Raw genomic sequence first — 22,422 nt, forward strand, 5'->3', positions numbered from 1 at the left:
CAGGGTTATGCTAGCAATACGGCATTGCACACCAAGGCACAAAGAATCAAATTTTATTTTGTAACAGTTAATAGCCTAAAAGAAATAAAAATTGATTTTCAAATTAGTTTTAAGATGTTTTGGGAAGGATAATACGTCTCTACAAAAAACGTATGGAGGTACAACCGGCACTGCAAACCAAGTCAGTAAAAATTACTCCTAGATCTGAAGCATGAAATGAAATGTCAGATGCTGTAAATTACAAAAAATTAATAGAGCTACTGGAGGGAAAAAAAAAACCAAGCATTGTTCAAAATATTTATTCAGGGCTCAGGCCTTCTATAACCCCAGCATGTTTTCTTGTCCACATAGAGTCAATGAAATGCACTGGTGCCATGCTTTAGCCAAAAGGATCTTTGGACGGGAATCCCTAAACTGCTGAAAACTATGAACTTTGAAGAGACTTTTGAGTTTAAAGATACCAAACAGAAAACCAACAATAAATCTCTTACTGAAACCACACAGTTACTAGGAAATTTTGGTGAACTGCAAATATAAATCTGGTGGCTTTATCCTGGCCAGTCTCCCCTGTGTAAAATATTTACTTAATCTGGACTCATAAAAATATTTGATTACAATTCATCATGTAATTGCTCATGCAGAAGAGTTGTTAAAGCAAAATTGCCCTTTTAAATGCATGTGATATCGTAAGGCTGTTACAGCTTCCATGGCCATAAATAAAAGGACAAAAACTTTAATTACTGACTGCTTTATAGAAATGTGATTATAAGGAAGAAATCCTAAAGCGTGGGGGAACTACACTGACTAAATATTAAAGCACATCATGTACTCAGAATCATTTTTTAAACTAGCACTATAGCAAGAATCAAATCTGATTTTTGTGTAACTTCATTTTTTAAAAGTCCATTTGTTTCCCCCAGTCAGCACTTTAATTTCTTGGGTCCTGATCCTGCAAAGACTAATAATGCACGTGCTTAACTTTGCACACAGGGCGGAAGGTTAAGCACATGTGTAAGGCTTTGCAGGACTGGGCCCTGCCTTAGTGTTAATGGAATCATAGGCATAGTTATGACTTCTGTATTTTGGGGGGAAGAGGGCAGCTCCAGTCAGGCCCACAGTGCCTGCCCCAGGCTTGCAGTTTGCACGAGGGGGAAGAGAGAGAATGCCCTTGGTTCCGTCAAACTATGCCCATGAATGCAATTGATTTTTAAATTAATTGTGTTTTATTTGTTTAAAATATAGATTTTGATCTCTGCCATATCACATTTGAAGTATCTTATGTTTCAATACTATGAGCTTCAAAAGGATGTAAAATCAAATTACAAATGAAAACAAAAGATGAGGACTGCAAGGTTTGTACAGTGACTTTTGTGTGTGTGTGAATTGAGAAGCACTGGGTGCTTCAAATCAGACTGACATGAATGTCCAGTGAGATGGAACGGACTTAGATGCATGGAAAAAGATCACAAGCAGAAAACCTGCAGTGTACACAAATCCTGACTAGGGACCGTGCCATTTACCCAGCCTAGAGTAATGATGTACAATAGAAGCACACCTTCGACTACACTGCTTAATGGGGTGCAGCTTGCTGCCTCCTACACATATTACTGTTATCCTCTGCACACCCTGCTCTCCGAGTGCCGGGGCTGCAACTGTGCCTGGCCCTTGTGCAGGCTACACAAGGGGCAGGCTCTTTGCATCCTTCCCACACTGAGCACCTTTGTAAGGGCTAGGCAGACACTGAATCTCAGAAAGTGTCACTGTTTTGTGTTCTCACCTCCACTTAGCAGCAGAGAAAAGACCCATCACAAAAGATTTTCTTTCCTACTATCTCCCCTCTTCACCCTCATTTTAAAGTAACTTCTTCACCTGTTCTTTTTGGCTTTTAAAAATTGACAATTGAAAAAATATTAAAATAAATATGCATTTAACATTTTAAAAGGAAATATATAAATGCTTCTGTCAACCTATAATGTTGCTGTCGGTGTTATTTTCTTAAGGCCTGATCCAAAGCCCATTGAAGTCAGTAGGAGACTTTCCATTGACTTCAGTGGTCTTTGGATAAGGCCCTTATAGGACATGTTTCTTTTGGTAGGAATTTTGGTGGGCTAGGAAGGATTCAATTTTTATCTTTATATGTTGATAAACGTCCATGTCATCGCACACACGGACCAACAGAAAATATTTCCGTAGATAATCATTAAAGTTACAATAGGCAGCGTAAGAAAAATGCTGCTTGAGAATTTACTAGAATTTGATTTAAGGATATTTACTTTGTGTATTACGACATCATATTACAACATATGATGTTTACAATTTGTGTTTTAACAGTTGCAAAGCTACCTTTTTTGACTTGCAACATCAACTGTCATTAAATAATTGTCTGACCACCCCCAACTGGAAAAATTTAAAAATCAATAAAAATTGGGAAAAAAATGCTTTAAAATACTGATATCTGATGAAATTAGGAAAAAAAATAAAAATCGAATTCTGCAAAGCCTATTTCTACACCAGAAGTAGTGTGCAGTAACTATAGTGATAGTGTTGTTGGTGCTATCAAGCTTGTCGATGCAACAAAGAGTAATTCAATATTTCTGTTCCTTGTCAGCAGGTAACTATGAGTTGCACCCACTAGCCTTAGGGTCCGGACCGGCACTCACTCCAAACATGGAACTCCTGTACACAATACAGAGTGTACAGTGCTCACATCTTTTATTATAAATATTTGCACTGTAAAAAAGAAATAGTATTTTTCAATTCACCTTATATAAGTACTGTAGTGCAATCTCTTTATCATGAAAGTTGAACTTACAGATGTAGAATTATGTACAAAAAATAACTGCATTCAAAAATAAAACAATGTAAAACTTTAGGTCCTACAAGTCCACTCAGTTCTACTTCAGCCAATCGCTCAGACAAACAAATTTGTTTACATTTGCTGGAGGATAATGCTGCCTGCTTCTTGTTTTCACTGTCGCCTGAAAATGAAAACAGGCGTTTGCATGGCACTTTTGTACCCAGCATTACAAGATATTTATATGCCAGATGCACTAAAGATTCATATGTCCCTTCATTCTTCAACCACCATTTCAGAGGACGTGCATCGATGCCGATGATGGGTTCTGCTTGATAATAATCCAGACCAGAGTGGACCGACGCATGTTCATTTTCATCACCTGAGTCAGATGCCATCAGCAGAAGGTTGATTTTCTTTTTTGGTGGTTCAGGTTCTGTAGTTTCCGCATCTGAGTGTTGCTCTTTTAAGACTTCTAAAAGCATGCTCCATACCTCATCCCTCTCAGATTTTGGATGGCATTTCAGATTCTTAAACCTTGAGTCTAGTGCTGTAGCTATTTATAGACATCTCACATTAGTACCTTCTTTGAATTTTGTCAAATCTGCTGTGAAAGTGTTCTTAAAATGAACATGTGCTGGGTCATCGTCCAAGACAACTATAACATGAAATATATGGCAGAATGCTGGTAAAACAAAACAGGAGGCATACAATTCTCCCCCAACGAGTTCAGTCACAAATTTAATTTAAAAAAAGGCATTAAACCACCATCATCAGCATGAAAACATATCTTCTGGAATGGTGGCCAAAGCATGAAGGGGCATCTGAATGTTTAGCATATCTGGCACGTGAATACCTTGCAATGCCAGCTACAAAAGTGCCATGCAAATGCCTGCTCTCACTTTCAGGTGACAGTGTAAAGAAGAAGAGGGCAGCATTATGTCCTGTAAATGTAAACAAACTTGTCTGTCTTAGCGATTGGCTGGACAAGAAGTAGGACTGAGTGGACTTGTAGGCTCTAAAGTTTTACATAGTTTTGGTTTTGAGTGCAATTATGTAACAAAACAAAAAATATATAATTTGTAAGTTAGACTTTCACGATTAAAGAGATTGCACTACAGTGCTTTTATGAAGTAAATTAAAAATACTATTTCTTTTATCATTTTTACAGTGCAAATATTTGTAATAAAAAAATATAAAGTGAGCAGCGTACACTTCGTATTCTGTGTTGTAATAGACATAAATGTATTTGAAAATGTAGAAAAACATCCAAAAATATTAATGGACAGAATACCATCTGAAATTTATTAAACAGTGTGATTAATCACGATGAATTTTTTTGAGGTAATCATTCGAGTTAACTGCAATTAATTGACAGCCCTAATGTGAACTTTGCAATATTCAGCTTTGATAGTGTTTTACAAATAATTCAAGGTTTGTTACACATCTGTTTGTTGTTGTAAAATGACTGTCCTTGAGCACTATCCAGATTTGTAGCTTTATGGGACATTTCAGGAAGGAATGTATTCTCTGCACTTTACCAGCTACTCTGTGTTCCACTGCTTTTCTGGAATAATATGGCCATAACAAATATCTGAAGGTGGGTTTGTGCTATTACCTCTCCTTGAAGGGGAAGGCAGGTAGCCAGTATGATGTGTAAATGGATAACTAACCTTTCCTTTTCCAGGAACTGGAGTGTTCAGGAAAAGTGGATAACTTTGAAACACTTGGAAAGGCTTCACAAACAAATACTTCCACACTCTGACAGTCCTGGTGTATCTCTAAAATTGTGTCAGGTAACCAGAGCCACCAAGGAGGGCTTAAAGGGGGAAGAACACAAACAAGACCTTTTAAAAGCATGCACTGGGTTGGGCAGACTTCCCTCTCTCCTGAAAACCAACAATCAAAACAAACAAAAAATTCCAAGCCCATGAAAGAGTTCTTCCTTTTGTTTATTATTGTTATTTTGGTTTCACGTTCATGTTTTGGTTTGAAAGGTCAGTGGTGGCAAAGTTACAGAAAAGACTTCTATAGAAAGTCAGCAGAAAACAAAAAACAATCTGTTCGAAGGCTGAGAACCTGTGTTCAGTGTCTGGACATGTGCCAAATACAGGGTGTTGGCCTGCACGAAAAACTAGCATATGTTACTGCTTACTATATGTAAGTAGCTCACTAAAGCCAGCTGTTCTGTATACATGAGAACCCTGACACAGATGGTGGCAGAGAGGCAACAGAGGTGATTAACCTGTACTATCTGGAGTTATAAAGTTAATGCTTGAACTCCATTCAATAGAAAGCAAAGCAGAATTTTAAACGGTTATCAAATACCCAACTAAAAGTCCTCTTTTGTCATCTTATATTATACATTGTGGTGCTTATTCTGCTTTGTGGAATATAAATAACCACATGTAGAATATAGAGATCAGCTAATGAGCCCCTGCACTTTCTCTGTATGGATATTTCTCCTTACTTTTTAAGCAATATCAAATGAGGTTTTTCAATGATTTATCAATTAATACCACTTGTTATGTGGGCCATATGGGATACTTAGTGGCCAGTTTGTTAAACCATTAAGACTGGTCCTGATTCTCCTCTTACAGCAGCTCTAAACCTGTGGAAATTTATTGCCTTCAAATAATTATTCCTGACTTTCACTGGACAGTCCAAATAAGAGAATAGAGCCCCTACCTTCAAACATAGAACGCTTAACAAATCAGTTAGCTAACTTTAGTAATGTATCTTTAGAGGGCGTGAGACGCATCTAGTTGTGAATAATGGACTAACAAATTACTACTTTGTGGTGATAATTTAGTTCTTACATGAACTTATGTATTTCAGAGTTGTCACAGACCTTCCTTAACTCAGTCAGAACTTAAAAGGAGCAGGTGCCTGTGCGTGTGTGTACATGTGCCTGAGAATATGTGCCTAGCTCGATGAAAATCTGATCAGTCGTATTTAGTTCACACTTAAAAATTTAAAAAGTATAATCCATCATAATGCCCCCTTCACTTCCACTGTGCAAACCAAAAACCAGATTGCAACCAAGATTGATATTTCCATCAAGACTTCCTTAGCAATATATCTAGTTCCTCTATATATCATGTTAGTACATTAGCGCCTTTTATGTCCTGTAGTTTCAGTTAGAATCATGCTACCAATACACGTGGTAACTTGCAGGAAGTACAGTATTGGTTTTGAGAAGTCCTAGGCTTTGAGGGGTAAGGAAACGAGGGCTAGTGTCTTCCACATCTTTCTGCTGACAAATAAATTGGAACCTAAATAGGCTCAGCAAGGAGGAATAAGTTTACAAATGGTGTAGGAAAATCTATTTCTTTTCAGGATAGCAACCTGTATATTACAGCCATTTACTGCCCACTAGTACAATACTGAATTTTTGTCTTTGAGGGCAGAGCTGGATCCTCTTTAAGACATTTTCAAATAAATAAGTATTCAAATCACACTACATAAATATTGGGGTGCTCTTCGGAAAGGCTGCTATCACAGGAAGATTTACAATGACCCTCTTTTCAACTATCTGGAGAGCGTTTTTCTTCTATACCCAAGAAAGAACTGGATGTTTAGGAATGTTTGAGATCTTTTACCAGTATTGACAAAGTGTGGTAGAACAGCCCTTGCATTTAGTTTCTTGTCTAAAGCTCAACAACTTTGTATTTTCTATTTGTTGCCAATGTAAGCATGAGGAATGTAATGAAGTGTTGCTGTGCTGCAAGTATCTCAGCAGATGTTGAAATCAGTTCCAGTTCCTGAAAACACTTCTCGCCAACATAGTCTTCGCATTCACGATAACTGAAACATGTGGATTCATCTACATCATTCTTACAGGTATATTCTCTCTCTTTTTAAACTCCCCAGGCTTACTTGCTTCCTTGTACTTTATGATCATATGTGCCTGCGTGCTTGTACCCAGGCACATAGCCCGACGCATCAACCAGGTCTTCTCGTCCTGCTTTGCCTCTTCCTTTCCCACTTGGATCAAACCTCTCTTTGTGGGAACCAGTGAATTTTGACGTGTCTGTAAGTCGTGATACAGTTGGAGATGAAATGGTTTTCTATTGGGAAAAAGACAACACAAGAAAATACTTTTCAATGAAAAGTAAACTACTTTTAACATTATAAATCATTAACTACTGTTGATATCGGAATTGCAGAGTAGTGATACATTTTAAGAGACCGAACATAAATGAGAAATGTTAGTTTTGTGGCACTGGATGTAATTACTTCATTAGTTACAAACTAGAGTACAGAATGGCTTTTGGCATGAAGGCCAACATTTTCAAAAGTGGCTCCAGATTTCGAGTGAGGAGGGTGAAACATCTGAATTCATGTCCCTACTCCAGTGAATATCCAGGTAAGTGCCCTAACCATCAGGCTATGGAGTCACACACTTTCTGGCCTAGTACATAATTATTTTTTAAAAAGTAGAAAAGCTTCAGCGGAACAGATTGAGAGAGCTCTGCCCCAAAATATCCCATAGCCCAATGGTTAGGGTAGTTTCCTGGGAGATAGGTGACCTGGGTTCAAATCCCTGCTCCATATGAGACTAGGAGAACCTCAGTCTCCCACACCCTAAGTGAGTGCTCTGGCTACTGGGCAAAAGGGGGCGGGAGTACCACTAAAACCACATTTTTTGGCAAAAAATAGGTGACCTGGCTTTTACTCAACAGCTAGGATGAAAGGAGAGAAAAAGGTATTTCACAAAGCCATATAGGATCATGAGAACTTCATTTTTGACCAGAAACAGAGGTGAGATAGTGGCCATCTTTGACAATTTAGTTTTGTAGATTTAAAGTCAAGTCAGAGGAGAAGAGGAAAAAATACAAACACGCAGTTTACACCTCTGTGTTTTTTGCATTGTGACAGAAGACAGAGAAGGTGTGACAACTTCGGTGCTGTCAGTTGATGCCCCGGCACTAAGATGAGATAGATTAGCAAGCATTGTTGTACATTGATCACGTGGGTGTTGCAGTATTAGTAATTGTTTATACTGTATTTTAAAGACAAAGTGCCAATACTATTTTTATGTGGTCCAGTGCATGTTAGGGGAAAGAAAGTACTTTCTTTGAGATAAAGCAACCTTCAGGACAAAAGATAATGGTTAACATGCAATTGTTTGCTGTCTTTTATGTTTCTTTCTTGATTTACAAAATACTCAAAAAGATTCTTGACATGAAACACATTCTGGTAAAAAAAATTATAAAAAAAAATTCATGAAAGATTTCATAATTTCAAAGTTGTTTCTGTTTGCAGTTTTTGAAAGACTTAAATTTGTTTTTTGATTTTTTTAATCTAAACCCAGTTTTCAGCAAACCAATGTTGATAATAATTTTGATAACATTGGGAATAAAACTGATAAAAAAAACACACCAAAAAAACCCCACCTCTTGTCTAGACTTCAGCAATGCAATATATCTTCAGCCCTTAGGAAACTTCAACTAGCACAAAACGCTGCAGTGCACGTCCTCAGTTACACAGATGACTGAGAGCACACCAGACTTGTCGTCTGCTCTCTACACTGGCTTCCCAGAGAATTTCTGATCAAGTTCTAAGTCTCAGTCCTTATCTTCAAAGTGCCCTGGTCTGGGCTCGGTATATCTAAAAGGCTGCCGGCCGTAACTGACAATTACTCTTCTCTGGTACAATGAAACTCACAACAAGAGTAAAGCTTTTCTGTGCAGGAAACAGAACCTTCTCCAGGGGTGATCTCAGATCATGGGATGAACTCTCCCAGGAACTAAACATCATCACAACCTCACCATTCACCTTCTCTAATATAAACACACAGCAACAGGTACATTTAACACCACCACTACCACCACACCAAAACAAGACACTCCATCACACATGCTTCTTCCTCTGGGGAGCAGATGAGAGAACAAACAACAAAACAGATGTGTAATCACACTGATTAATGCACTACTGGAAGGCACTCAGATACAACAGCAATAAGTGCAGTATAAAAACCTATAAGAACAGAAGAAAATCACAACCCCCTGCCTCCACCACGATCCCAAAATACCCCCAAAGTTGTTTTCCATTTTTTTAATTTTTTGATTTTTTTTTGTTTGTTTAATAAAGAAAAAAAAAACAATTTATCCACAAAATAGTTTTGTTAGAAAAAATTTGACCCGTCTACCTGGTCACATTAGCAGGTTTTTATAACACATGGTGAAAACAGACAAGCAACTTCCATTAAATACAACACAACTCAAATACGTACCCCCCTTTGTCAAGAGGGCCGAGAGAAGAAAAGCACTACTTTCACTTTGTCCTAAAGGTCAACACACTCAGGTTTTAGTACACCTGTTATAAACATACAGCTAAGGGTAGCATAAAATCCCTCTTTACCCTATAAAGGGTTAATTCCTCTTTTACCTGTAAAGGGTTAAGAAGCTCAGATAACCTGGGTGACACATGACCAAAAGGACCAATAAGGGGAGAAGATACTTTCAAATCTTTGGGGGAAGGTTTTGGTCTGTTTCTCTCAGAGCCAGCCAAGAAACCAGGTGGGGAAATTACATCTTCTTAAGTATATCTGAACTAAGCATCTAGTCTTGCTGAAATAGTAATATTAGAAAAGAAATGCATTAGATTACCTTTTGTTTTAGCCTGTGAATTTTCCCTGTGCTAAAAGGAAGGTTTATCCCCGTTTTTGTAACTTTAAGGTTTTGCCTAGAGGGGAAATCCTCTGCATTCTTGAGTCTTTTGTTATTCTGTAAAGTACCTACCATCCTGATTTTACAGAGGTGATTCTTTTACCTCTTCTTTAATTAAAATTCTTTTAAGAACCTGATTGATTTTTCATTGTTCTTAAGATCCAAGGGTTTGGGTCTGTGTTCACCTGTACCAATTGGTGAGGATATATTCTCAAGCCTCCCCAGGAAAGGGGGTGTAGGGGCTCGGGGGGGTATTTGGGGAAGGTAGGGCTCCAAGTGGCCCTCCCTAAATGTTTGTTTAAATCACTTAGTGGTGGCAGCAATACTAAGCCTAGAAAGGAATTTGTGCCTTGGGAAGTTTTTAACCTAAGCTGGTAAAAATAAGCTTAGGGGGGTCTTTCATGCAGGTCCTCACATCTGAACCCCAGAGTTCAGAGTGGGGAAGGAACCCTGAAAACACTGAAGGCAGATATGGACTCCAATGTCAAGGACCCTCCACCACTGAGAGCAACCTGCCCCCATCACCAGTTAAATAACGAAACTGAATGTTTCCAAATTATATTTTGCTTTACACTAATGACATTTGATGGAGACATACAACATAACAACAACATAATGGAGGTGGCCTTAAAAAATGTTAACTTTTTGTTAGATATTGAATAAACCAATTTATACTTCTCCCCTCCCCTCCCTGCAAACAAACCCAACACACCTGAAATGTCTGTTGAGCCACTTTGAAATGATGGAAACTGCAGCAAGTGTGGTTCAGAGCTCTCTGTTCAGAATACCACCAGGTTCAATCACTGGGATCCCTTGTCTGCTATTGTCCACTTTTTAAGTTTTCAGCCATTTTGACTTTATGAATTATACCTGTGCAGTGTACAGCTACAGGAAGGCATGGAGCTATGCCATGTCAAGAATCAGACCATTGTGAGATCAGAGGTAGCTCAACCATCACCACCCTTACTCTACACTTAGTTTGCATGGAACAATTTCATTGATCATATGAGGAAGACTGCACAGGTGGTTGTTTACTTGGTCCAACTGCCATCCGCACAAATCAACACAATTCTCCCAAAACAATACAACTCCCACACAAACTAGCACACCCACCTACACAATGGGATCATTGTATGTGCTGATTGTGGCAAACATCATGTTTGCAGTTTTTTTTATACTTATGACTTTACTAATTATACTGGGGAGACATGACAGGCTTTCAGCACCAGTACACAGAATAAGATGTTCTACAGTGCAACTTTGGGGCTTGGTTTTGGGGCAGAAGGGTTAGGTCATATGGAATAGGCCAACATTACAGAAAACGTTGGTAAGAGCTGCAGGAATGAGGCTTCTGGAGTATTTATTTCTCAAATAATGTTGAAAGATATCTGGGCCCTTTTTGGAGCTTTTTTTGAGCTTTACCCTATATGAATCCAGGGGTAAAGCTCCACTTCACCCTTGGATTCATACAGAAATGAAAATGAATGGCTGGGAAGAAGTGCCACTCTTGCAAATATGTATATTTTATTGGTTTGTTTTGACATGGCAGTACTTTATATGGGGCTTTATTTTGTTTGTCCTGATTTATCACTGATCTCCAGTACACTGCAGTCACAGTGATGGTAGGAAATACACCCCCATCAGCACTCGCCTTAGCTGCACAACCAGACAAAACCAAAGTATAATAAAATGAATAAGCTCAGACAACAAGGCAGAGTTGGACTCTTGGCCTGATGCCCAACAAGGATCTTACTGTGGTTAATATGTACCCAAAGCATTACTGTATCTGGCATGTACTCTGTATATAGACAGTCACATGCTGGAGTGTGGGCAGCTTAGATACTCCACAGCTACTTGTATTAATGCTGACCACAACCGTCCACTGCTGCAGCTGTCCTAATTCACAGCTGACTGGTGTGGGAGACATGCTAGACCTCAGCCACAGAGTTAGCTTGTTAATTTCCTTGTAGCGAATAACCCAGTTTTGCTTTCTTCCAGGCAGAACACCCATAGTGTTTTTGAAATGGGATTGTAAGAACAAGATTGTTGTGTGGGCTGGCGTCCATATCCACCTTGCACTGCATGTAGAATGCTTGCATACATGTGTGCTATTTGTAGAGCTGTTTCAGCACATCCACAATACATTAGCACCTACTGCAAATGCAGCACTCTCAGGACATGACATGCCTGTCAGCAGCAGCCGGAAGCCGGGGGTTCTTGCTGCAGAATTCAGGACCAGTTTACTGGGGAGTACCCAGGCTCCTGTGTATAGTCAAGTCTCCCCTCCAGCCCCCACATCACTTGCTGTGAAGGTTTCAGTGGGCCAAAAAACACTGATAATTGCCAAAAAATAATTTAAAATACCAATGTAATTACACAGAGCATGGAGTTTGCAACAGGTGTGAGCAAAGGGTTAGTCAGGGCTTTGGTGCAAAGCACATGGCCCTTTCCTCTCCATCCTCCACCACCCACAGACGCATGATTTTCAGTATAAGGAACAGCTAAATTAGGCAATTGGTGAGCAACAGCATGTGTCCCCATCTGTTATATAGGCTGGAAGTGGAGGGGAGAATCCCTCATCTCAGCCCCTTGGCTGCTCAGAACAACAGTTGCAGCAGCATATCAGCAAAGGGCAGGTTGTAAGACAAAATTGCATTTGGGGCATTTATTGGTTAGGTTTATTTATAGGTGCCTAATTTCCTCTCTGTAAGTGAGAACCAGGAGCTTCCTGCTACAAGCATCTCCCCCATTTGGACAGTGCTGACCCAAGCCTATTAAAAAAAATAAAGAAGCCAGAGCAGATTGTATGGTCTGTGGGATGAGCGAATGACCCCCAAGTAAGTAGAAAAAAAGTTAATCAAGCTGTGATGCTTGCCGAAGTATCCTTCAATCTCCCCAGACACTGGAAGCAGCTGTAGGGGCTGGAAACTTGCAAAAAGCAAAGCTTATTAGTAAGTAGTCAAAGGGGTAAACTTAGGTTTTTCTCAAATGTGTTTATAGAACATTGTTGCTAAAATAGTTCTTAACCAACACACCACAGGATGCTACCAACAATTAAGGCTGTTTGTTTTGTAAACAGAAATAATCCACATGCAAGAGACAATCTTTTCAGTGTGAAGTTAAGACCACGGTCCCTATTTTAAAACACACACATTGTATAGCACTGGCCTCATCTTCATCTCTGCTTACTTTGCTGAACTTCGGTTTTACATGTTACACATTCTCACGTCATGAGACACCCTCTACATTTTAGGTGACTTCCTTAAACTTCAGCAGATTAGTCTTCAGGACAGAATTCAGTTCTGATGGGTTGTAAGGGCACATCTCAAAGAGTTGGATAAAAAATGACATGCTCCAACTTTCTCTCTCCCCCCCCACAACATGAACAGCAGTGACAAGTAAAGGTTTAATAGACTTATCCATATAATTGAATTCAAGTCCTGGGATTGCTGAAGTTAGGATGGAACACACACATACAGTCAATTTCTGAGCAGATGTATAATTAATTTAACCCCATTGGTTTCACTGGGACTTCAGAAGGCGTACATCAGTGCAGAATGTCTCCAATGTCAACGTTACAAACAATAGTGCTACATTTGTTTTCAGAAGTTGCCAGTCATTTATTTGGGAACTTTCTTCATTTTATGACTTATTTTCCCAGGCATCTACACATTTTTCTATTGTTACCTCATAGAACCCCAGTGCCAGGTCTAATGCACATCAACAAAAAGGTCCATACTTCACCGGCAAGGATCAAACCCGTTTTCACTGCCAGAGCAATACTCTCTGTAAAGTGTGGTAGATAGCAATAGATGTAATAAAACAGCTACATCCTACAATTTAGCAACTCTTCCTCATTTCTCTAATTGTCTAGTTCAGCATTTTTCAAAGTTTGGGTCACGACCCAGTACTGAATTGCGACATGTCAGACACTGGGTTGCTCTGGTCAGCACCACCGACCAGGATGTTAAATGTCCCCTCAGTGGTGCTGCCTGGCTAAGGCAGGCTAGAGTGCCTACCTGTTCCGACACTGTGCTGCGCCCAGGAAGCAGCCAGCAGAGGGTCTGGCTTCTAGGCAGGGGGGCCATGGCGCTCCACACGCTGCGCCTGTCCTGAGCACTGGCTCCACACTTCCATTGGCTGGGAACCAGGGGCTCGGGAGGGAGGAATTGCAGTGCCTGCGAGCGAGAGTCGCATACTTCTGCCTAGGAGCTGGATCTGCTGCTGGCTGCTTCCGGGGTGTAGCACGGTCCCAGGCCAGGCGGGAAGCCTGCCTCTGCACCCTGGCTGCACTGCTGACTGGGAGCCGCCAGAGGTAAGTCAGCACCCCAACCCTACGCCCCAATCCCCTGACCCAGCCCTGAGCCCCCCTGAAACTTGGAACCCCTGCACCCCAAACTCCTTAGCCCCAAGCCCCACCCCAGAGCCTGCACCCCCAGGCCAGAGCCCTGACCCCCTTCCACATCCCAATCCCCTGCCCCAGCCCAGAACCCCCTCCCATACCATGAACCCCTCATTCCCAGCCCCACACCTCAACCTTCTGCCCCAGCCCTGAGCCCCTCTCACACCGCAAACTCCTCGTCCCTAGCTCTATTGGTTTGTGGGCATCAACAATTTTCTTCAACTGGGTGCCCAGAAAAAAGTTTGAAAACCACTGATCTAGTTTTCCAATAAATTCAGGTCTGTGGACTTTGCTACAGGCCTTCACATCAACTTGCTAATGATTTTACACTCTTCTGTTGCAAAGTCACCAAGCAACCACAATTCCCAATGAAGCCATTGGAAAATGAGGACGCTCATTACCTCTGAAAAATCAGGCCACAAGCCTTCAAAACAGTGTATCAATTTCACAATCTTAGAACAAAGAAAATAGTGATCCCACCCATTATGTGCATTTCCATCACAAGCTAGAGCCATCTATTGAGAACAGTTCCAGCACCAGGGGAGTCAAGAAGAACGAAACATAAAAGTAGCATCCACGGAAACTGACAGAGGCCTGGTCCACGCTACAGCGTTAAATCGATTTAAACAGCGTTAAATCGATTTAACGCTGTACCCGTCCACACTACAAGGCACTTTAAATCGATTTTAAGGACTCTTAAAATCGATTTCTGTACTCCTCCCCAACGAGAGGAGTAACCCTAAAATCGATATTACTATATCGATTTAGGGTTAGTGTGGATGGAAATCGAAGTTATTGGTCTCATTCTTTTACTGAGCTACCCAGAGTGCACCGCTCCGGAAATTGATGGTAGCCTAGGACCATGGACGCACACCACCGAATTAATGTGCCCTAGTGTGGACACGTAAAATCGATTTTATAAAACCAGTTTTATAAAACCGGTTTTAATAATTTCGATTTTATGCTGTAGTGTAGACGTGGCCTGAGTCTCTCTCCAAATTAATTGAGTAACGTGTAGGTCTTTTCTCCGACTGTATCTGAAGGTATTAAGAAGAATCCCACTCTTGTTTGTATTACAAGCAGGTGATGACAAGCCTGTCTGACCTGTTAGCACAAGAGACAAACTGATTGTCCACCATGCTTCCAGAAGTGTGAACATCCAACAGACAGAGAATTCTACCTTGGCAATTTCATATTTCTTTTGGATTTGTATAAAAGACATTAGAGATGATAATACAATAGCATCAGTTTCCATTTCTTTGTCTTCCAGGTTTTCTTGGTCCAGGTATGTTCACAGATTGTGAAATTTGTACATGCTCAGATAGACGAATACTCAGACGATACTACTTCTACTACACTTACTAGTTTTCTAAATGCTTTGTTTACATTAACAGAACACTAAAGAAATAGTGAAGTTGAGTGTAGACCATGTCCTTGAAAACACAGGCAGATAGCATAGGCAGATTTAGTTCCACAATCTAATTTGCTCTCACTCTGTAGTGATTAATGAATGAGTTTCTCTTCTTATCAAAAGATCAATCCAGAGAATTTTAGACTTGCTGCTATACAGAATTAGGAAATGCAAGATGCTCCTTTGGCCAAACTCATTTACTTCTAATAAATTCTTGGTTAATATCAGAATAAAATATTTTTCTACATCCATGAAACAAATGTCACTGGAATGTGGGACTGGGAAGATGTGGACAAAACGATCATGGTAAGATGTCCATTTTCAAGCAGGTCTGTTTTCCTACAAAGACAAGGACTTTCATCTTTCCAGGTCTCTTCTGTCAGAGGTTACTGGAGATACCACAGGGCATGATTTGGTTAAGGTCAACTGTTCTTTATATCCAGGTATTTAAAAGAATTAAGCAGGCCAATAGAAATACTGGTCTTCAATAACTTTTTAGCCTTCTGACTTAACTCTTCTACTAAGCCTGGGCTAAAAAAATTATCCAAAGTACCTGTAATGCAGGGGGCCTGAACAAGAAGATTTTTTTCAAAGCAAGCATGTGGTTGTTTACACAGACTTATTTTAGCCTCCAGAAAGCCAAACTGAGTTCCCATATTGCTTCTTCATCCCCGCTATTCTGATGCAAGCAAAGAAAAGAGGAACTCTTGCCTTCAACTGAAAGGGATCCAATGGACACTAGTTTGTTATAAGTAAACCTGTAGGATATTTATGCAGGTTCTTCAGCTTGCTTGTGAGACATTCCAAATTTCAACAGAACTCCCTGTATGTGCTGTTGTGTATGCAACTTGCTCTGTCAAAATGTTGTCTCTTCAGCCATAGACCAAACTAAGTATGGGGGCTGGACTGGCAATTGGTCCACGGATAAGCTATAGGTTGGGGCAAGTTAACTCTTCTCAGTAGCACATCTGCACTATACAGTATGGAGCAAAGAAACAGCTGCCTCTGCATGAACTCTTCTGTACGAGTTCTTTTAAATTCACATTAGTAAATGGCCTGCATGTTCGAGATGATGGCCAATTAATTTATTTCTGATTTTGTTTTGCCATGTGAGCTGTAACTTTATCCACTCTACTCCTTTATTTGTTCAGAGTAGGCTCTTTCAGAATACAGAAGGTATGACCTCTGGCCCAAAGAGTTCACAATCTAGGAAATATCTTATAGTCTAAAACATTACTATGTAATCTGAACCATGTATCTCTTTGTCTTGAGTAAATTGGTTTTATATCCCACATGGGCCAGGGGTATGAGTGCAAACAGGACTTCAGCCCGACAACTTGAATTTTAGACAGCTCTTTACAATTACTGGTGAGGGGATTACAGGTCTGTAGATTACACCTTCCCAATACATTCATCATTATATGGAGATATACCTATCTCACAGAACTGGAAAGGAAAGGCCATTGAGTCCAGTCCCCTGCTTTCACAGCAGGACCAAGTACTGTCCCTGACAGATTTTTGCCCCAGATCCCTAAATGCTGCCCACCCCCACCCAGAAGTGGACAGGAAACCCCTCTTCTGAAAAAGGGTTAAGTTGTCAAGCAGCCTGCAAAGGATGATACTTGGGTGTTACAGCAGTGACAGAACTTGGAAAAGAAGCCAACTCTTAGACCAAAGCATCTAAATTTCCTTTTTCCTTCAAAGCTTCAAGGATTGCTATTTAACTGGAGCACCCAAATGATCTCCCCATCCTGCCAAGTTAAAGGAGTTTTACTTCTTGCTTTATGGCCTCTGGGTCAGTGTTTGTTTCTGATGTAAATAATATCTTACAACATTTGAAGACAGGGACGAAGTTATGTGCTTGCCCCCGCCTGTGCATGCCTAAAAACCCCAAAATGTAGCACTGTATTTAAATTAACTCTGTGGTTCTTTAAATACAGTGCTACTTAACGCACTTAGCCAGCCACCTATCTTCTCCTTCATAATGATGGGTTTTAGCTGAAGAGCAGGCAAACAGTTCCGCTCTTTAATTTAGCAACCCTTCCAGCTGCTTGAATTGAGAGATAATTAGCCACACTTCATTTTTTTATTTATACGGCGCTTCTAACTAAATTATTCTCAAGACAATAGTTCACATACATCTAAACTTTTGTTGTCAAGACACTATTTTATGATCCATCCCATAATGAATATTTTCGATCACAAAAAAAAGCGTGTGCATGCATGTACCTATGTATCCGGGCTATATCTGGTAAACATCCATTTGCACATGTGATTACCCCAACTTGGTACGGCACAAAGCTGAACAGAGCTCCACCCTTAAAAAAAGATTAATTAAGTTATTGAATCCAGCATTTTCCAGCAGAGCCGAGTTAAACTTCTAGCCCTTCTACAAAGAATCCATTCTGGATTGCCAAATTAAGCTGCCCAGGGCATTTTCTGAACTATCAGGAGCTGTTTGGTGTAGAATGGGCAGATAAAGTGCTGAGAGACACAAAAGACCCATGACAAAGCTTGGGTCATCTTGATTTGTCACAGGCACTTTCCCAAAATATCTCTTACCTCTGTCACCACCAAAATTGGAATGGAATTGATTTATGGGATTCTCTGGACTCCCAAGAATCACCTCTCTTCCCTTCACTCAGTTATCTTCACTCTCCCAAACATCTGAGCCATCAGTTGCAATTTCGGTTTCCACGCTTCTGCCAACATGAGGGAAAACCCCTGTACAAAAATCAGTATTCCAACACATCTGTTTGCAGTGCATAACCATTTGATAATGTTTTACAGGAATGCTGATGCAGCTCACATTCCAGAATACAGATCAACATTTCCACTTATCGGCTGCCAACTGTTGTCTTTCTAGTCATATCAACCAACAGATAATTTTGTTATTCTAAAAACATTCTGAAGAAAAAAATATATGAATCCCTTATAGCAAGAGCGCCTGTGCCCAGCACCTTCCGATCTCGAAAGTAAGGACTCGTAGATCTCACTGCTGAAGCAGAGATCTCCGTAAGCAAGAATGGGCAGTCCTTTAAAAGAAATGTGCCCCACTATAAAAAAAAAAAATCTCAGCCAAAACTCAAGCCAAGGTAAGCCATCAAAAGCCCTTGATCTTCCACGGAAGTCTACCAACATCTGAGTCCCACTTCATATTATTTACATCATCCAGCAACTGAAATAGTGGGATAAGCCTAAAATATTATTTAGGCCCCCAAAATGGCCCCCTAAAAAGCCTAAAAAGATCTTCATATACACACACCAAGAAATACAGATTAATTCTGTCTTCAGCAGAACTGAATGCACAGCCCTGATATGCACACACAAAATCAGTTAAAACATGAACAGTCAAAAGCATCAGAAAACTAAAACAAAAGAGTAACCCTTGGAAAACATTTCACTGGCCTCTCCACTGATGTCTTAAAACGTATTGCTCCTCTCTGCACAGTGGTAAATCTCAAAATTAAAACTAGACTGGGATGGAGATAGTGAGATCAAATCCTTTCAGGGTGCCATTGCAAACAACTTTGTATCTCAATTAAATGTCATTCTGGCTACAAACTCTCAGAATAAACTTTTATTCTAGAATGATGAGGAAAGTATCTGGAGTTATTAGATTAGTAGACAGACTACTGTGGAAAGCTTCCAACTCAGGTTTACGTGATATTATAGGTTGTTGCATCTGTTAACACCTCATGGTCACCAAGAAGAACAGGAATGCTATAACCCCTCCTTCAACATTCAGGGGAACAGAATAAAACTGTGTTCCACCTCAGTCAGAACCCTCCCCAAAGCAATGATGGAGAGCTCCTCATAGCATATTTTAAGAATGAAAGGATCCCATCTGAGTTTCACTTATGAGATCATAGCTGTTAAATGCATCAACTTAGAAGTCCTGCATAAGGAATAAAAACTAATTCAAATCCACCCTCATTTCCCCAGGTTTGATTTTCTTCCACCTCACTCCCCAAATTCCATTCTCTCCCCTGACCTTATGTTATCTATGCTATAGCTTGCTGATACAAGAGGGAAAGGTGCAGGAGAGAGTCATTCTGGCTGCCTACCACAGAAAAAATCAAAGATGTCAAAAAAACCAGTGGTGGCATCTGTTCATCTCATCCAAACAGCTTGGTTTCTTCAAGCTTCATTGGTTTAGAGTGAATAAATAAATAAAATGGTTTAAAAACAAAAAAACCCACTACTGAGCTGGCATATCTCAGTGAGAATACCAAGCACTTACATAGTGCTACATTGTGCATCTGCAAACCACTCACTGCCCCTCAACACACGCAGGAAGCAGGTATGTGTGCATTGTTAGCCATTGGTCATTTAAGTACCTAATTACTGACAACACCAAAGATTAGAAGGGGCCTGGAGTAAGCTTTATAGAATGTGCACAGATCAAAGTAAGTAGTGAGTTAGTTAATGTAGTTCATAAGGTTAAGCACTCCAGCTAGGCTAAAACGTAACATAATTTTGGCAGATGTCAAATACGATAAAGGGCTAAACACTTATCCCATGTAAGTCAATTGCAAAGTTACTACTGATTTCAAACAGAAACAAGATTTGGCCCTTAATTAATTGAACCTTAGAACTGCATCATTATAGTTGTCACAGATTTCAAAGATCCTGTAAAAACCTGTTAAGTACTACAAGGATTATGAAGATTGCTCTCTCTGAATCTGTCTCTCTTCTCCAGAAACTCTCACTGGAAAGACTGTTTAAAAATTAAAGTTTAAATTAAAAGACCCAGGCTCAGTTTCAGTAAGATAGTTGAACACATGCCTAACTTTAAGCAAGTAAATTGTCCCATTGACTTAACTTCAGCGGGCATACTCAGATACTTAAATGTAGGCATGTTTTTAAAACTGCTCCAGAAACTGGTCCTATGTTACTTTTTATCATGTATGCTATTTCATTTTGCATTTCACTCAGTTTTGATAGTGAAAATAAATGAGCCCATGTAACTGGGCCAGATGTTACATTGTTTGGGTGACAACAGTAGGGAAACGGGGTGGAGAGGAGGAATGCAACGAAACTTGACATTAAAAACTAACAAATCTATCAACACTAGGCTTTTTAAAACTTGGTTTTGTTACACAGAACCTATCTAACTGTATCTCTACCAATATTAAAAACACTGAACAACATTATGGGTCTCTCAGTCTTAAGGGGGAGAAAATAGATTTAAGAACAGACCATACAAAACTGAGAATTCTGCCCTTAACATTCCCATGTCCCATATTGTGCGCTAAGTTTATTTTAAGACTCAAGTTCTTGCTTTCTTTTGGTTTTGTGAATTTAATCAAAACCTTTTAAAGCTGTTAAACAAGTCTTGTCTTTAACTCCCTTTTTTCTTGCAGCACAATTTATAACGAGTATTACTCTGCTCAGATCACATGCTAAAGCTCTTGACTATTGTGACTTTATTTTCTTATTGGGTGGCACTGAGCAGCATAGCAGGACTATGTAGTATCCTTTGCAATAGTGTGATACTGAGATATGTCATGAGCTTTATTGCCATTTATTTCAGCACAAACATTTCAACCAGGCTCATTGCCAGTGCCCAGTTCACCTCAGCAGCAAATATCTGCAATGACCAGTGATGAGACACTAGATGAGGAGGGCTCTGAGTTACTTCAGAGAATTCTTTCCCAGGTGTCTGGCTGGCGAGTCTTGCCCACATGCTCAGGATCTAACTGATTCCCATATTTGGGGTTGGGAAGGAATTTCTCCCAGGTCAGAGTGCCAGAGACCCTGGGTTTTTTTCACCTTCATCTGAAGCATGGGGCATGGGTCACTTGTTGGTTTAAACTAAAGTAAATGAAGGATTCTCTGTAACTTGAAGTCTTTAAACTATGATTTGAGAACTCTAGTAAATCAGCCAGAGGTTGGGGGTCTATTTGAGAAATGGGGTGGGAGGTAAGATTCTGTGGCCTGCAATATGCAGGAGGTCAGGCTCGATCAGTAGTGGGCAGGTAATCTGCTGGCAGGCCACCAGATAGATTGTTTACATTTGTACGGCTGCCCACAGCTCCCATTGGCCAGGAATGGTGAACTGCAGCCACTGGGAGCTGCAGGCGGCAATGCCAATGTAAACAAACTAACTATCTGGCAGCCTATCAGTGCATTACCCTGATGGGTCGCATGTGGCCGGTGGGCCGCAGGTTGCCCACCACTGGGATAGATGATCACAATGGTCCTTTTTTTACCTTAAATAAAGTCTCTGAATCAGTGTTTAGGCTCCTAAAAGGAAACAGCTTTGGAAAAGAGAGTGAGATTTATTGTATGTCACTACTCAAGTACTACTGTACCGTTACTCCAGATATGATCGGGGCTTTTCCTTCGATTAGTTTATGTATTTCTTGAACTGCTTCCTCATTGCTCTTGTCTTTAAATCGTTTCTTGGAGAGTTCTTGAAGAGCTTCTTTAAATTGATCAAAAGTAATCGTCCTAGAAGATTTCCCCCTGGCAAAACACACACAAAAATCAGAAGAAATTACAAAAAGGATACACAGTACTCCAAGAGAAGGATAACAGATGCAGTCTGCAATAGTGAAGAGCAGCCAACATACAAATACTACATAAAAGGAATTGCCCTTCATCCCATTATGACTTTCAGTGCAGTGCCTCCCCAGGACAGCTTCATCTTGCTTTCTTGAATGTCACTGTAACAGTAATGAACCTCGCTTGGCTAGGCTTCAGAATTAAAGAGAAACTAAAGGAATTGGACTACTGCTCATACTTCTCTCGGAATGCTAGGACCAGTCTAAACCAAGGCCTAAAACTACACTAAAACTTAGGTTGAGCTAACCGTTTCTCAGGGGGTGTGAAAAAAATATCACATACCGCTGAGAGACATATTTAAGCTGACCTAAGACTGGGTATAGACAACCCTAGGTTGATGGAAGAATTCTTCTGTCAGCCTAGCTACTGCCTCTCAAGGGGTGGATTTACTACAGTGAGAAGAAAAACCACTTCCATTCCTGTACTGTGGTACTGGTTGTAGTGTAGATGTAGCTGAAGATGTAATCTAATTTTGGTAATTATTTGTAAACTCGGTTTGCATAAATGAAATGAGTGACAGCAGTTTAGGCCAGGTCTACACTAAAAAGTTAGGTGGACCCAAGCTACATCG

At 40.2% G+C, this 22,422-nt stretch overlaps 1 protein-coding gene across 3 annotated transcripts in view; it reads right to left on the reverse strand.

Annotated features, from left to right (window-relative positions):
- Nucleotides 1-4,013: 4,013 nt before the first annotated feature.
- Nucleotides 4,014-22,422, reverse strand: part of TPPP (tubulin polymerization promoting protein) — a 126,777-nt gene continuing 108,368 nt past the window's right edge. The window contains exons 5-6 of one of the 3 annotated variants that reach the window (XM_050938266.1): nucleotides 21,599-21,752; nucleotides 4,014-6,864 (exon numbers count right to left, since the gene is read on the reverse strand). In XM_050938266.1, coding sequence (XP_050794223.1) covers nucleotides 6,670-6,864; nucleotides 21,599-21,752 — 349 coding nt within the window. In that variant the 3' untranslated portion in view covers nucleotides 4,014-6,669. The remainder of the gene's footprint in view (nucleotides 6,865-21,598; nucleotides 21,753-22,422) is intronic. The other 2 variants (XM_050938264.1, XM_050938265.1) reach the window with 2 other exon arrangements.

This window comes from Gopherus flavomarginatus, chromosome 2 (genome assembly GCF_025201925.1).
Source record: "Gopherus flavomarginatus isolate rGopFla2 chromosome 2, rGopFla2.mat.asm, whole genome shotgun sequence".
In the NCBI taxonomy this organism is placed as follows: domain Eukaryota; kingdom Metazoa; phylum Chordata; order Testudines; family Testudinidae; genus Gopherus; species Gopherus flavomarginatus.